The 15,611-nt window shown below is 41.8% G+C and overlaps 2 protein-coding genes across 7 annotated transcripts in view; one reads left to right on the forward strand and one right to left on the reverse strand.

Annotated features, from left to right (window-relative positions):
• The window catches only part of LOC124544612 (tyrosine--tRNA ligase, cytoplasmic), a 127,016-nt gene extending 117,868 nt beyond the window's left edge, over positions 1-9,148 (reverse strand). The window contains exons 1-2 of one of the 5 annotated variants that reach the window (XM_047123209.1): positions 8,994-9,148; positions 8,362-8,631 (exon numbers count right to left, since the gene is read on the reverse strand). In XM_047123209.1, the coding sequence (XP_046979165.1) occupies positions 8,362-8,601 (240 nt within the window). In that variant the 5' untranslated portion in view covers positions 8,602-8,631; positions 8,994-9,148. Of the gene's footprint in view, positions 1-8,361; positions 8,632-8,728; positions 8,886-8,988 lie in introns of those variants that run through there. The other 4 variants (XM_047123210.1, XM_047123211.1, XM_047123212.1 and 1 more) reach the window with 4 other exon arrangements.
• LOC124544615 (1-acyl-sn-glycerol-3-phosphate acyltransferase gamma-like) overlaps positions 9,095-15,611 on the forward strand; it is an 81,837-nt gene continuing 75,320 nt past the window's right edge. The window contains exons 1-2 of one of the 2 annotated variants that reach the window (XM_047123215.1): positions 9,095-9,210; positions 10,165-10,373. In XM_047123215.1, coding sequence (XP_046979171.1) covers positions 10,178-10,373 — 196 coding nt within the window. In that variant the 5' untranslated portion in view covers positions 9,095-9,210; positions 10,165-10,177. Of the gene's footprint in view, positions 9,211-9,503; positions 9,653-10,164; positions 10,374-15,611 lie in introns of those variants that run through there. The other variant, XM_047123214.1, reaches the window with a different exon arrangement.

Here is a 15,611-nt window from a genome sequence, read left to right on the forward strand (position 1 = left end):
CTAATTACTGCTAGGGGCAGATATGAAGCATTGACAGCTTGCAGCCTTCGAACTTCTGTCAGTTCAGAAGTAAAGAGACCTGTAATCAAGTGATTTATTAATAGTAGGTCTAAATATAGTGCACACATTTTATCTTGGTTGATTTCACATGGGGAAGGGGGAGGGGGCAGTTTACAGGATATGGGTGAAGCAACTGTTGCTAGGGAGAGGAATGGTGTAGAGGAAGCATGTTTTGTAACAAGTGTCTACCCCCAATATGGATAAGTTAGACTTCTTTTCTGGGGAGGAGTTGTAGATAGCACTAGCAATGCATTGGGGATTGGTTCATCATTCTATTAAAAAAATGTCAGAAATAGGCAGTACCAACTGCCTTACTAACTCATTAGTTTCTAGTTAAATGAAGCACCCACAAAACTAAATATAATTTATTTTTAGTCATTTTAAATATAAAAGCATCCAAAGAAAATTCTTTTACATTCTAAAGTTAAATTAGCCACTTGTACTGATAATGGCAAGTGGGTTGGGTGGAAGGGGGGGAGGGGGGGGCGGGGAGGGAAATAGCTAATATCTGATTGCACTCATGAGGGGACCTCCTGGGAGGTGCAACGAGTTATGAGTTTATACTTCGCCTGCTTATGGTGTGGGCAGCTCTTTATATACAGAAAAGTGTCACTATTGTCGCAAGTGAGCAAGTAGCCGAGTAGCAAGCAAGTGACACTCCTGTCCAGGCGACCCTGGTTCAAGACCCATCTATGCTACTTCTGTTTTCTTTTTGTTTTTTCAAATGCTTGTTTTAATTTATAATTACTCATGAAAAATTTTGCAAGGAATTGATTAAAAAGAGTTACAAGCCTCTATAAATCAAAATTACAAATTTTATGTCATATTCTGTTTCAATCCTTTGCGTTTTTTTATTTTAACAGGAAATTAACCGTAATTAAAACGTTGGCATACTTGAATTTGCCTATTTACCTGAGAATTGAGAGAAGTTATTAAATATTTCTTCGAAAATAGTCATAAACCCGTCATACAAATGTTGGGACAGGGTCCTATAAAATTTTATACCTGTCAGATCGTTGACGCGCCTAATCCTGTTTATGGTCTGTGACCATTGGCGTTCCCCTATTTGTACCTGCCATTCCACGAATAAAGGGTCTCTACTATCTGTGTACATGAGCAGCGACGGTTATAACTGCCGAATAAATGTTTCTCGTTAGTTGAAAGCTTGGCTTTGAAGTGTGCAGACATTTTATTCTTTAAAATGGAGCAAAGTGCAAGTTGTTCACGAGTTGTCAGTGAGTGCAATTTTGACAATATTGAACATTTGGTGGAAGACCAAAGAGGTCTTTTGTGGGCTCCACTTAACAATGAAGAACAGCAGGAGTTAACAAATGCAATGCATTGTCTACGGCAGTTACTTATCAAAAATAATTTTACACTGGAATCAGTGCGTTCCAACATCAGTGAACGATCTTCATTAATCGGCAGAGAAATGTTCAAACAATTTCTAGACATGCACAGGACTATGAAATTCACAGACCAAGAAGTGTTATTTTCCGACAATGAAAGGGGTTTCGAGTCCTTCCGAAGCAGGCTACGACGAAAGTGACGCACGGTAAAAATGAAAAATATAAATAATACCTATTTCTTTGGATTCTAATGAAGATGACGATGGAGATGAGTGGACCAGAATCCCGAATGCTGTGAAAGTCAAGGCCGTGGAGATGGCAAAACTTCGGCCAACATGGTCATTGAATACGTTACCAAAACATTCAGCAAGATTATTGAAAAGCAAAACCCAGTTTTCAAAGTGGAGATTCCAAATCGCAGTATGATGGATGCGAAATGATAAACTGGAAGTAATCAAGTCGTATGTTTACGACCGGTTCATCGAGGCGAGAGACCAGAGAGCAGGCCTCGTAACAACACGGATGCTCCAACAGTGGGCAATGGCTGCTGCTTTTCAATTTCTGGATGGAAATTTTGACTTGAAAGTGTCGGAGTCTTGGGTTCGTCGCTTCAAATCGATGCATCGGATATCTCAACGGCATGTAACACAATATCTCAGCGAGAAAGATAAGAGAACTTTGGATGAGCTTCTGGAAATCGCTCCAAAATATCAGCAGCAAACAAGCAATATAATCACGAGATTCAACCCTGATAATATCATAAATACAGATCAAACAGGACGTGAATATAAAATAAGCAGCATGCGCTCTTGGTCCCACAAAGGGAGAAAAAGTCACCGAAATTTCTGTGGGACAAATAACTAAATTGATGCACTCATATACCGTACTGCGCAATATGCAATCACAATGTCCAGTGAAGTATTTGTTTGCCTGCAAGAAGTGAGTGGAATGTTCGGCCCCCCCGTCCGAAACGACGTCGATGGATATATGGAGAAATATCAGTATGTTCACATCACATCGACAAATTCCGGAAAACTGCATAAGCAAACGTACGAAGAGTTTTTGGATGAAGTAATTTAACCATACGTGGAAAATAATTCCTCTACATCGTTTACTCGTGGGGTGGGCAAATCTCCACGGACTTGCTTCAAAGCCGGCCGGAGTGGCCGAGCAGTTCTAGGCGCTACAGTCTGGAACTGCGCAACTGCTACGGTTGCAGGTTCAAATCCCGCCTCGGGATTGGATGTGTGGGATGTCCTTAGGTTAGTTATGTTTAATTAGTTCTAAGCTCTAGAAAACTGATGACCTCAGAAGTTAAGTCTCATTGTGCTCAGAGCCATTTGAACCATTTTGAACTCGCATGAAATGAAATTCAACAATAAAGATGGCCTACCAACTTGTACTCTTATCAGCGATACCACCGCGATGTACACCGTTTTGTCAGCCATGGGATGTATATTTTTATCGCCAAGTAAAGAATGACATTCGCCACTTTCAAAACGCTCCGTACCTATTGCAACATAACGTAGAAATCACATCCAGGGAGGAAATGGCAAAAATCCATTCGCTGGTACATGACTAACTGCAGGCTCCGATATACAAAAATATGATAAGGTACGTGAATAAATCATTATTTTCAATTTTCGGATAGCTTGCTTGGATTTTCAGATATACTACAAGTTCATCGTTAACATTGTTACAGATATGCCTGGTGTGCCGCGAAGCTAGATCCATCGCAAAAAGAAGTATTCCATAACATCAATGCAGTGGCGTTTCCGGTGGACTTGAGAAAATACAGATGCGATTGCGACGAAAATGAATGTGCATTCGTACAATGTTCGTGGTGTCGAAAGTACAAATGTTTTGATTGTTTTTATAACAAGTATCATCCGTCAGAATGTACTCGTCAAAATATAGGAAATATCGATTAACTTTCCATTAAATGAAACATATTTTTAATGCCTCATTCATTGGTATTTTTTTTAACATTCCCTACCTAAACAGAACAAAATTAAAAATACAACAAAAAATTGAACAACAATAAAATATTTCAAGAAATTACATTACGGTTAATTTCCTGTTAAACATTCCATGTGGGGAAAAATGTATCTAAAAACAAAGATGATGTAACTTACCAAACGAAAGCATTGGCATGTTGATAGACACACAAACAAACACAAGCACGCACACAAAATTCAAGCTTTCGCAACCAACGGTTGCTTCATCAGGAAAGAGGGAAGGAGAGGAAAAGACGAAAGGATGTGGGTCTTCAGGGAGAGGGTAAGGAGTCATTCCAATCCCAAGAGCGGAAAGACTTACCTTAGGGGGAAAAAAGGACAGGTACACACACACACACACACACACACACACACACACACGCACATATACAGGCACAAGCAGATGGGTGTGTGTGTGTGTGTGTGTGTGTGTGTGTGTGTGTGTGTGTGTGTGTGTGTGTGTGTGTGTGCGGGCGAGCGCGCGCGCGCGCGAGCGAGCGAGAGTGTATACCTGTCCTTTTTTCCCCCCTAAGGTAAGTCTTTCTGCTCCCAGGATTGAAATGACTCCTTACCCTCTCCCTTAAAACCCACATCCTTTTGTCCTTTCCTCTCCTTCCCTCTTTCCTGACGAAGCAACCGTTGGTTGCGGAAGCATTCCACGTGGGAAAAATATATCTAAAAACAAAGATGATGTGACTTACCAAACAAAAGCGCTGGCAGGTCGATAGACACACAAACAAACACAAACATACACACATACACACACATACTTCCTCAAATCCTGCCCTGAAATGAGATCCATCCTTCATGAAATCCTCCCAACTCCACCAAGAGTGTTTTTCCGCCGTCCACCTAACCTTCATAACTTCTTAGTTCATCCCTATGAAATCCCCAAACCACCTTCCCTACCCTCTGGCTCCTACCCTTGTAACCGCCCCCGGTGTAAAACCTGTCCCATGCACCCTCCCACCACCACCTACTCCAATCCTGTAACCCGGAAGGTGTACACGATCAAAGGCAGAGCCACGTGTGAAAGCACCCACGTGATTTACCAACTGACCTGCCTACACTGTGAAGCTTTCTATGTGGGAATGACCAGCAACAAACTGTCCATTCGCATGAATGAACACAGGCAGACAGTGTTTGTTGGTAATGAGGATCACCCTGTGGCTAAACATGCCTTGGTGCATGGCCAGCACATCTTGGCACAGTGTTACACCGTCCGGGTTATCTGGATACTTCCCACTAACACCAACCTGTCAGAACTCCGGAGATGGGAACTTGCCCTTCAGTATATCCTCTCTTCTCGTTATCTGCCAGGCCTCAACCTCCGCTAATTTCAAGTTGCCACTGCTCATACCTCACCTGTCTTTCAACAACATCTTTGCCTCTTTACTTCCGCCTCGACTGACATCTCTGTCCAAACTCTTTGCCTTTACAAATGTCTGCTTGTGTCTGTGTATGTGCAGATGGATATGTGTGTGTGTGCGCGAGTGTATACCTGTCCTTTTTTCCCCCTAAGGTAAATCTTTCCGCTCCCGGGATTGGAATGACTCCTTATCATCTCCCTTAAAACCCATATCCTTTCTTCTTTCCCTCTCCTTCCCTCTTTCCCGATGACACAACCATTGGTTGCGAAAGCTTGAATTTTGTGTGTGTGTTTGTGCTTGTTTGTGTGTCTATCGACATACCGACGCTTTCGTTTGGTAAGTTACATCATCTTTGTTTTTAGAAAACGCAAAAGACTGAAACAAAATGTGACATTCAATTTGTAATTTTGATTTATAGAGGCTTGTAATTATTTTAATCAATTCCTTGCAAAATTTTCATGATTAATTATAAATTAAAACAAGCATTTGAAAAAAGAAAAAGACAACAAAAGTAGCATAGATGGGTCTCGAACCAGGGTCACCTGGATGGGAGTCTCGCTCGCTTATTACTCAGCTACTCGCTCACTTGCCACAATAGTGAAACTTTTCTGTATATAAAGAGCTGCCCAAAGTTTAACAGCCAATATTTCAAAAACGAGGCTGCACTGGCACCTACAATTTTAGGGTGTGACAGGTGCCTACCCACACTATAAGCAGGCAAAGTGGGAGCTCATAACTCGATGCACCTCCCAGAAGGTCCCCTCGTCAGGAGTAATGGTGTAATTTCTTACACTGCTCTACATACATTTTGGAACACGCAAGGCAATGCTGATTCTCAGACTCATCTCAGAAGATAAGTTAGGGAAATGCAAACTATATTTATAACACTACAGATTTGGAGAAAGCTTTTGACAATGTTACCTGAAATACAATCTTTAAATTTCTGAAGTTAGCAGAGATAAAACTACAGGGATGGAAAGGTTACTTACATTTTGTGCAGAAATGTCTTGATGTTATTCAATCTGTACAGTGAGCAAGCACTAGCGGAAAATGAATAAAAATGTAGAGTGGGTATTAAAGTTCAAGGAGAATAAATAAAAACTTTGAGGTTTGCTGATGACGTAATTCTCTTAGAAAGAGCACAGGAGTTGGAAGAGCAGTTGAATGGAATGGACAGTGTCTTGAAAGGAGGATATAAGATGAACAAAAGCAAAATGAAGATAATGGATAGCAGTCAAATTAAATCAGGTGATGCTGAGGGAATTAGATTAGGAAATGAGACACTTAAAGTAGTAAAGGAGTTTTGCTATTTGGGAAGCACAATAACTGATGATGGTTGAAGTAGGGAGGATATAAAATGTGGACTGGCAATGGCAAGGAAAGCGTTTCTGAAGAAGAGAAATCTATTAACATTGGGTATAGATTTAAGTGTCAGGAAGTCTTCAATGAAAGTATTTGTATCGAGTGTAGTATTGAAGTGAAACATGGGCGGTAAATAGTTTTGACAAGAACAGAACAGAAGCTTTTGAAATGTTGTGCTCCAGAAGAATGCTGACGATTAGATGAGTAGATCATGTAATTAATGAGGAGGTACTGAATAGAATCGGGGAGAAGAGAAATTTGTGGCATAACTTGACTAGAAGAAGGGATCGGTTGGTAAGACATGTTCTGAGGCATCAAGGGATCATCAATTTAGTATTTGAGGAAGCATGAAGGGTAAAAATCGTAGAGGGAGACCAAGAGACGAATACACTAAGCACATTCAGAAGGATGTAGGTTGCATTAGTTACTTTGAGATGAAGAAGCTCGCACAGGATTGAGTAGTATGGAGAGCTGCATCAAACCAGTCTCTGGACTGAAGACTACTACAACAATGATTAGCTATTTAATTTTTGCTTAATTTTGGCTGATTGATGCCAATGCAGCTGAGAAGATCTACAAAATTAATAACCTTCAAAACAGTCTCATTGTTCATTTTACTTGTTAAGTATTATTTTATGCCCTTATCACCATTATCATCCTGCAAAAGTGATGGACTTCGTACTTCAGCAGACATTCTACAACAGCTTGCTACTAATTGCTTACCAGAACTTGATGTTACTTGGTGACAGCAGGATACCCCTGTACAAGAATCAAATGTCTCAAGCATTTTCGGCTGAAGAATTTGGGTCAGAGTTAACAAAATGCCTTTTCTGGGCAGGCAAGGCTACTTATACCTGTTAACAGTAAGCACCACAATGGTCTTCTCCTAATCAGAAGTAAGGAAAGCCATTCTGTACACTTTGTGTAACTTGGGAACAATCATCAAGAAGTGAGAGATGGTTTCTGAGAGCAACAGAACACTCAAGAGACAGTTAGCTGCTTAGTTTTCCCCTTTCAAAAGATGATGATGACGATGACGGTGGTGGCGACGACGACAGTGATGATGAATGTGGGGCACTCAACAGCACAGTTATCAGTGTCCTTACTATGTGTCAAGATGCCAATCTCATGGTGGTGGTGTTAGGGGAGACACACCTTACAAAAACAATACTTATCATTTATGACTCAGAACCATCATTGGTTCCTTTCAGACAATGACGCAAGTGATGGAAACATCTTGAATTTGTGTCTCACCAAACAAATGATTTGTAAACTTGTGTCCAACATAGAATGAAACTCTCTTGTCTGCAGCCAGGTGCATCTGTAACCATGGTGAAATGTGTCTTAAGTTGTGGTATACAGTAATTAAATGTAGGGCTCCTCCCAGAACAAGACAGAAATAAACTGTGCATTAAATTTTGCCTTATGGATGATAGGGAAGAGAAGAACATACATGACAATTTCTGGGACTGCCAAATCAACCTTAACTAGTCCATTGATTAAATAAGTAAATGAACAAAAAAATGGTTCAAATGGCTCTGAGCACTATGGGACTTAACATCTGTGGTCATCAGTCCCCTAGAACTTAGAACTACTTGAACCTAACTAACCTAAGGACATCACACACATCCATTCCCGAGGCAGGATTCGAACCTGCGACCGTAGCAGTCGCGCGGTTCCGGACTGAGCGCCTAGAACCGCGAGACCACCGCGACCGGCTGTAAACGAACAATTTCTGATATATGAGAACATCAGTTTTTCAGGAATTACATGCTGAGGTTAAAAGACATCTCAGATTTAATGAAAATTACATGGTGGATCCCCTTCGATTTTATATAGTTTATGTGTAAGCACATAATATGAATCAACATACTCTGAGACTTGTCCATTAGCTAATATAAGTTTTCTAAATTTACTTTGCTGCTTTAGTTTTTCTGGCTAAAACACACACACACACACACACACACACACACACACACACACACACACACACACACACACACACACACACCATAATAAAGTTAGTATACTAGACCACCACTTTGTATGTCACATTTATGCATGATAAACATACCTGAGACAGGTCGTAACTGTAACTGATAAAATATTTTCTAAAATAGTTATACTACCAAGCACAGGTTGCTACAACAACGACCAACAGGAAACTGTTAATGTGGGCGCCAATGGTATAAGGACCATTGTTTGACATCTGTTATTTCTAACCTGTTGAAGATGTCCAATATAAGGCAAGCTAACGTCACACCAGTCTTTACTTGGAAAAAGTTTCCTTTCCGCTGACGTGTAGCTTTTAATGTGATTGTACCAACGAGTTACATGTTCTAAATTATGTGGGAGTGAGGATACACGTTCGAAAATTTGAAGATCAGCCTGAGTCGGTGAATAGCCGCATATATAGCTGTACAGAGACAGATGCGAGTCAAGCAGTCTTAAAGCATCATCCATCACCAAAATCTACCATGCCCGTCACCAACACTGGAAGAGAAAAAAATGAAGCACAGTTAAGTTTAACACCCTAGACTGACAAGTGCTTTATACAGCATGCTACACGATATAAATGTTATACACATACATTGACAACGTTCTAAATGGGTGTCCGTTAAAAGCTAATCGTATTTATGAGGTAGACGGAGGTAGCTTCTACTAATTTATCCACTGAATTTAGATTAAAAGCTGCGGTAACTCATATGATCCACTGACAACGCATCCCTTGTAACAGATGTTTTGTAAAGGTTACGCTTCAAGGGTAGCTTTCTAACGAAGTTACAGTTTCTGCACATAGTACCCAGTCTATACAAAAGTAATTTCCATGCATTATTCATTTTCATTTACCTTACCACTTTTTGTGTTTCCCTTTCGGAAACTAATACACGTGCTTCCTCCAACAGTATGCGAATCTGTTTTGTTTCCAAGAACGGTGTGACGAAGGTGGTAACACTGTGAGGCCTGATGTTTACTTCATTTGCATGTTGTGGGACTTGAGGGATACGTGAGTCTTGTAAACTGAGTAAGCAGTTCTCAAGAAGCGGCGGTAGTGTGGTTTTAAGTGAGCAAGTATGTTATATCCCGTAATTCTGACTTCTGTACAAATACCATACGATAAGTTACTTTACAATTTTTTTGTGATATCATGACGTTTTACGAGAAATGTTGTAATTGATCTTTCACTAGACTCCGTTCAGATTCTGCAGAGGGCCGCTTTACCTGTTTTTCGGAATTCATTGATACCGTCAGTTACGCAATTAGAGCAACAGGTAACGCGAAAAGCTATAAGCTTGAATGGCTAAGAGCGGAGTTGATGTGTGAGTCCAAAGTACGACGGTTACTGAAGCGCTTGATTAGATAGCATTGCCTTTTAGACCCTTTAAATTTGCAGAGAATTCAGTGCGCAGTATTCCTCGTACAGCTTACTTTCGGTATTAGGTCGTACATAAGTACTCGTGTTAATTCATAAATCGAGACGCAATCTCGGTTTTATTAAGGAATGTAAATTGGGGTATGTGATGTTTTGTAATTGTTTCCAATCATTTACAATTGTCCCAATTTCAGTAATTCCTTACGAATAATGCTGCTCCAACATTTCACCTTACAGTCTATTAATTTAGATAACATGTTCTCCTTATCTCTAATATACTGTCACAGTTTTTCACAATACTGTAGTGCTTTGTAGCCCACGAACAATGTATCTTGTGCTTTTCTTCTCTAGTACTTGTGATTTTACAGGGAAGAATATGTCTAGTGATTCCCATATGATGATGACATATTTAAATTTCCCCACCGCTACTTGCAATTAGTCTTTGTGATTTCACCTCACTTTGTACTTGTTTGTAATGTGATATATGGCTTCCAGAAGATTGTTAAATGTATTATTTGGGTTGCTTTAAAGACAAGGGTGGGCGTGCAGGGCATTTTAATAGAATTACTCCTCTTCAAAGGTTTATCTTTTACTCTGATTTGTCATTGTTTGTTAATCTGTATGACAATGAAAAACAAATCTCTTTTTTCCAGGTAGTCGCCAGCGATGGGCTCACTCCTCTATAGTTTGGTTTCAAAAATTAAAGCCTCACCAGTTTCACATTTACTTCTTGTCATAACATTTCTGGTATCTGGGCTGGTAGTTAATTTGGCTCAGTTGATACTGTATTTTGGAGTCCGCCCTTTCAGCAAATATTATTTTCGCAAACTGAACTATTATGTGGCATACTCACTTTATTGCCGTAAGTATTCAGCATTTTATCTTTTTTTACCACAGCATTGTTGTTAACTTAAACTGCAGTAAGTCAATCTTTGCCATAAGATGACAAACCGGTTATCAAACCAGCCGATGTACTGAATTTTCAATTTGATTTCAACATTTGTTGTATAATCATAAAATGATATTAGTCATTTTACTTTCTGTAAATGTTTGTTACATTGACTTTTCGGCATTTCCAGATACACGTGAAACAATAATTTGAAACCCAGTAGCATATAACATTAGGGACTAATAGTTCCATTTATTGAAAAATTGAGATTAACCTGTGTTTGTGAAGCATCAAAATTGATTGGCAAAATTTTGCTCTGATTCATTATTTACATGTACCTACTGTAAAACAATATTTTGCATATTATTTATGTTTTTTATCAATCTCATATGCTTGGGTTACTGTTTCATTTAAACCATTAAAAGCCAAAACTAATTACATGTTGGGATAAAATTTGAATTTTTGGTAAAATCGGAAATAAAATATAAAAGTAGGTTACTGCAGTGGCAAACATTAAATCTTGGACTACACTACACAGTCGAGATTTGGTGGTTTTACCAGTTTACAACCAGATTGTCACATTCCAATCAAACTGAGGCCTTTGGCCTAAGTGGGAGAGCGGCACTCACTTTTCAAAAGAGGTTCCACAGACATATGTTAGTAATGCCCAAAAGCATGACTGGTTAAAAATCCAATGACATTGTGCAAAACATATGAACCTGAAGTAAGAAAGGAGGAATTGGGACTATAAACATAAGAACAGATTCAGATTGGTAGAAAGTAGCGAGTAAAGCACTTACGAGTAGTTGACAACAGAATATTAGCAAAAAGTGAGCAGTGTTGAATTATGAGGTGATCAATAAGTAATACAACACTTTTTTATCTCAAAGCAGGTTTGTTTTATTTGTAATTCCAGTTCTCCCTGTTGTCCTCCACTCTTGTGGCTACAAAACCAACATAATCTCTGCTCACTGCGATGGTCTTACCCTACTTTACTGGAAGGGCCTATATGCCCACAAGGTACCAATATACTGGTTGACGTCAGCGCAGACATCTTGCTGCAACAATAACCTCCCATCACCCACAACTGCTTCCTGTGGAGTGCATTCTTCATTGGGCCAAACAGATGGAAATCGGAACATGAAATAGCGGGACTGTAGGATGGATGAGGAAGAACAGTCCAATGAAGTTTTGTGAGGTTTTCTCCAGTGTACAGATTTGTGTGGGGCACTGTTTTATCATGGAGAAGTAGTAGTTTGTTTGCATTTTTGTGGCGCAAACACACTGCAGTCATTTCTTCAGTTTACTTGAGGGTTGTACTGTATACTTCAGAATTGATTGTTCCATCATGAGGTTGGACATTAAATAGAATATCCCTGTCAGAGTCCCAGATGACCATTGTTATGGCTTCACCGGCAGAGGGTGCAGTTTTGAACTTTTTCTTCGTAGGAGAGGTGGTGTGATGCCACTCCATGGATAGCTGTTTTGTTTCCAATTCGAAGTGATGAACCTGTGTGTCAATTGCACGTGATGATGATCGACAAAAAAATTGTCACAATCAGCCTCATAACACGCAAGCAGTTCCATACAGATGGTCTTTCATTGCTGTTCATTGGCTTCTGCTAGGCGGCGAGAAATACAGCAGGCACACCTTTTGAGTACCCCAACTGGTGGATGAGTGTGTCAACACTACCAACAGAAACGTCCAGTTGAGCAGTAAGGTGTTTGTGATCCATTGCCACATCTAATGAATGTGTCCATACCAACATTGCAGGAGTTGCAGCTGTTTGTGGCTGGCCGGCATGCAGGAGATCGGAGAGGTCACGTGACCTACTTATGGTGATGACAGGCGCATCACCCAATGACTCGCTGTGCTTTTTTCACTGCCAAGTCTTTGTAGACATTCTCCAAGTGCCTATGAAGATCTGTGATGCTCAAGTTTTCTCCCCAAGGAAACTCTATGGCATTTCCCTGCTTGGAATGCACCTCCATTGCAGAAGCCGTTTTGAAGGCTGTGTATAGCACTGCCGCCTGTTGGAACTTCATGAAACTATAGGGGTCCCCCAGGGGGCCTCGCAGCTCTTTTAGGGGTCCATGTGTGGTGTACACAGGTCCCTGAGTTGTTGGAGTCTTTCTTCTTTTCCGGGGTCCTTTACTTTCTCCTTCCCTGTCCTTATTCCCTTCCCTTTACCCCTCCCTTTGCCTCTTTTGATGTTCTTATTTATGTACAATGTTGGTACCTGTGCTGTGAACATCTCGTGCAAGCCCAGGAGTGAGTGCCCATCTTTTCACCGAGCAAGGTGACGCAGTAGTTAGCACACTAAATTTGCATTTGGGATGACAATGGTAACCCTTGTTTGGCCATTGTGATTTAGGTTTTCTGTGATTTCCCTAAATCACTTAAGACAAATTCCGAGATGGTTCGTTTGAAGGGCACTGCTGACTTCCTTCCCTATCCATTCCTAATCCGATGGGACCGATGATCTCGGTCACCTCCCCCAATTCAACCAGCCATCTTTTCAGAGCATCAGAACTCCCAGCAATGGCTGTACTGGCAGGCAGCAGTTGCTGTGGCTGGGTGGCATCCATGACGTGAGAGCCCTTGTTCGGAGTGAGTGTTAAATTCTCTGGCCACTCTTCTGTGGCCGTGTCTCGCCTTAGAAATCGTTCTGTCTCAGCTCATGTTTCTGCCTTGCCCTCCTTGGTTACCTCCTGGGAGGAGGGCCAGGTTTGCCAGCATGGGGCAAAACCCTTTTTGTGGTTCCTGGTCTGTACCTGGACTGTCAGGGAGACTTCTGCCACCGCCAAACCGCTATTCTTTCTGGAACACATTGGTGACAAGTTTGGTGAAATTGAGTCATTGAGCAAGATGAGACTTGGCTCCCTCATTATCAAGACAACTTCTGCCAGTCAGTCGGCCTCTCTTTGCACCTGTGACTCTTTAGGAGACGTCCCAAAGAATATCAATGCTCACAAGTCACTCAATACGACATAGGGTGTAATTTCCTATAGGGACCTGCTCCTCTAGTCTGATGAAGAACTTAGGGCTAATCTGGAATGATGTGGCATTAATTTCATCTGGCACATCCAGAGATACCCTAAGGACCATCCTGTAGACACTGGAACTTTCGTCCTGGCATGTGAGGGGGGGTGCCCTGCCCAAGAAGGTCAAGATAATGGTTCATAGATGTGAAGTCAAACCATACATTCCACCTCCCATGTGTTGCTTCTAGTTCTGCCGCATGTTCTTGGGATGCAATGCCACTCCAATCTTTGGTGACTCTTCATGTGGGGAACTCTAGCACCTCACCGCCTGACTGTATGAAGTGCTCTGGTCTCCGTTCTCCTCACTCACCTGAGTGTTCAGTGCATAGAAAGGAAAAAAGACTTTCGAAAATAAAGATCCTTGCCTGTCTCAGCTACTTTGAGGCCCAGAAGAAGTTTGACAGACCTCACTCTGTGCATCTCTCCTCTACCTTTGCCTCAGTTCCATCTTCCCCTCCTCCCCCCCCCCCCCTCCTCCTCATTGCCATCTTGTCCTCTTCACTTTTCTCCCTTCCCCTCCTGTCCCTTTTCTTCAAGGAACCACTCCTCCTCCTCAGCCAGAGAAAGCATCCCGAATCAGACCCAGTTTCTATATATGCCACCCCCATCCTCATCAGTGACGACCACTGGCCTGGTGACATGACCTCCCCTCAGCTTCTATATGTCTACCCTGCACTCTAGACACACGATAATCCAGTGGAATTGCAATGGATACTACAATCACCTATCGGAAGTACAACAACTTGTATGCTCGTATTCTGCATTTGCTCTACAAGAAACACATTCTATGACAACCACTCGCCAATGTTTCGTGGTTATCGGGCATTATGTGGGAACCTTGCCAGCCCCAGGCCATCATCTGGAGGGGTCTGCACTTTGGTTCGCACAGATGTCATTAGTGATTGGATACCCCTTCATATCAACCTGGAAGCAATAGCACTAAGAGTGCGAATGACCCCAGCAATCATCATTTGCAATGTCTACCTCCCTCCTGGTAGGCTACTTCCTTCTGTTGACCTGCCTGACTTAATACAGCAACTCCCACTCCCATACCTCCTACTTGGGGTCTTCAGTGCACACCTCACCTCACCCTGTGATGGGTAAGTGTGTTCTTATTGACCAGCTTCTTAGACTTTGGTTTGTATCTCCTCAATGAAAATTCCGCTACCCACTTCAGTGCTGCTGATGGCTCTTTTTCTGCTATCAATCTCACAATCACCTCTCCTGTTCTTGTGATTTCCCTATGTTGGTCACCTCATGATGATCTTTGTGACAGTGACTACTTTCCGGAGATTCTATCATTCCCCTGCCATCACCAGGTCACCACGTTGGACATTTCGCAGGGCCAGTTGGTCTTGATATACATCTGCTGTGCACTATGACACCTCTCCCTCAGATTCCATTGATGCAGTCATGCAAGACGTCTCTACCATTCTTCTTCATGCCACTGGCAATTCTATCCCCCTTATCCATAGGTCTCCCTCGTCATTGATTGGTACCAATGTGGACCGAGGACAAAGCACTCGCTACCCAGGACTGCTGATGGGCACTGGAATGATTAAACGACACCCTTCAGAGACCAGCCTTGACACTTTTAAGCGTCACCATGCTAAGGCCCGTTACCTTATTAAGCAGAGTAAAAAGGAATGCTGGGAGCGCTAGGTTTCCTCCCTGGAGATGTATGCCTCTTCATTGCATGTTTTGTCAAAGCCTTCTGGGCTCTCAGCGACAGTCAAGTGCCCTGGGTCTGATCATACATGGTGCTCTGTGTACTGATTCATTAGTCCTTGCAGGACGTCTTGTGACACACTTTGCGACACCATTGGCATCCTCTTCCAATCCTGCTACCTTTCTCTGGCAAAAAGAACGAGTTTGAACAAACCCTCCTCTGTTTCAACCCCCACCAAGCCAAATTCTACAATGAACCCTTCAGTGAATGGGAATTCTTGCTGGCTCTTTATTTCTTCACATGACAGCCCCATGTGTGGATTCCATCCACAAACATATAACCCAACACTTGGAAGTTACTCAGAGGCAACATCTCCTCTGGATCTTCAACCGCATTTGGCTCACAGGTGCATTCCCCTCACAAACGCAAGACAGCATAGTTATCCTCATCCTTAAGCCCAGGAAAAATGCAACATCTCTCAACAGCTACTGCCCGAT

The sequence above is a fragment of the Schistocerca americana genome, chromosome 8 (assembly GCF_021461395.2).
Source record: "Schistocerca americana isolate TAMUIC-IGC-003095 chromosome 8, iqSchAmer2.1, whole genome shotgun sequence".
In the NCBI taxonomy this organism is placed as follows: domain Eukaryota; kingdom Metazoa; phylum Arthropoda; class Insecta; order Orthoptera; family Acrididae; genus Schistocerca; species Schistocerca americana.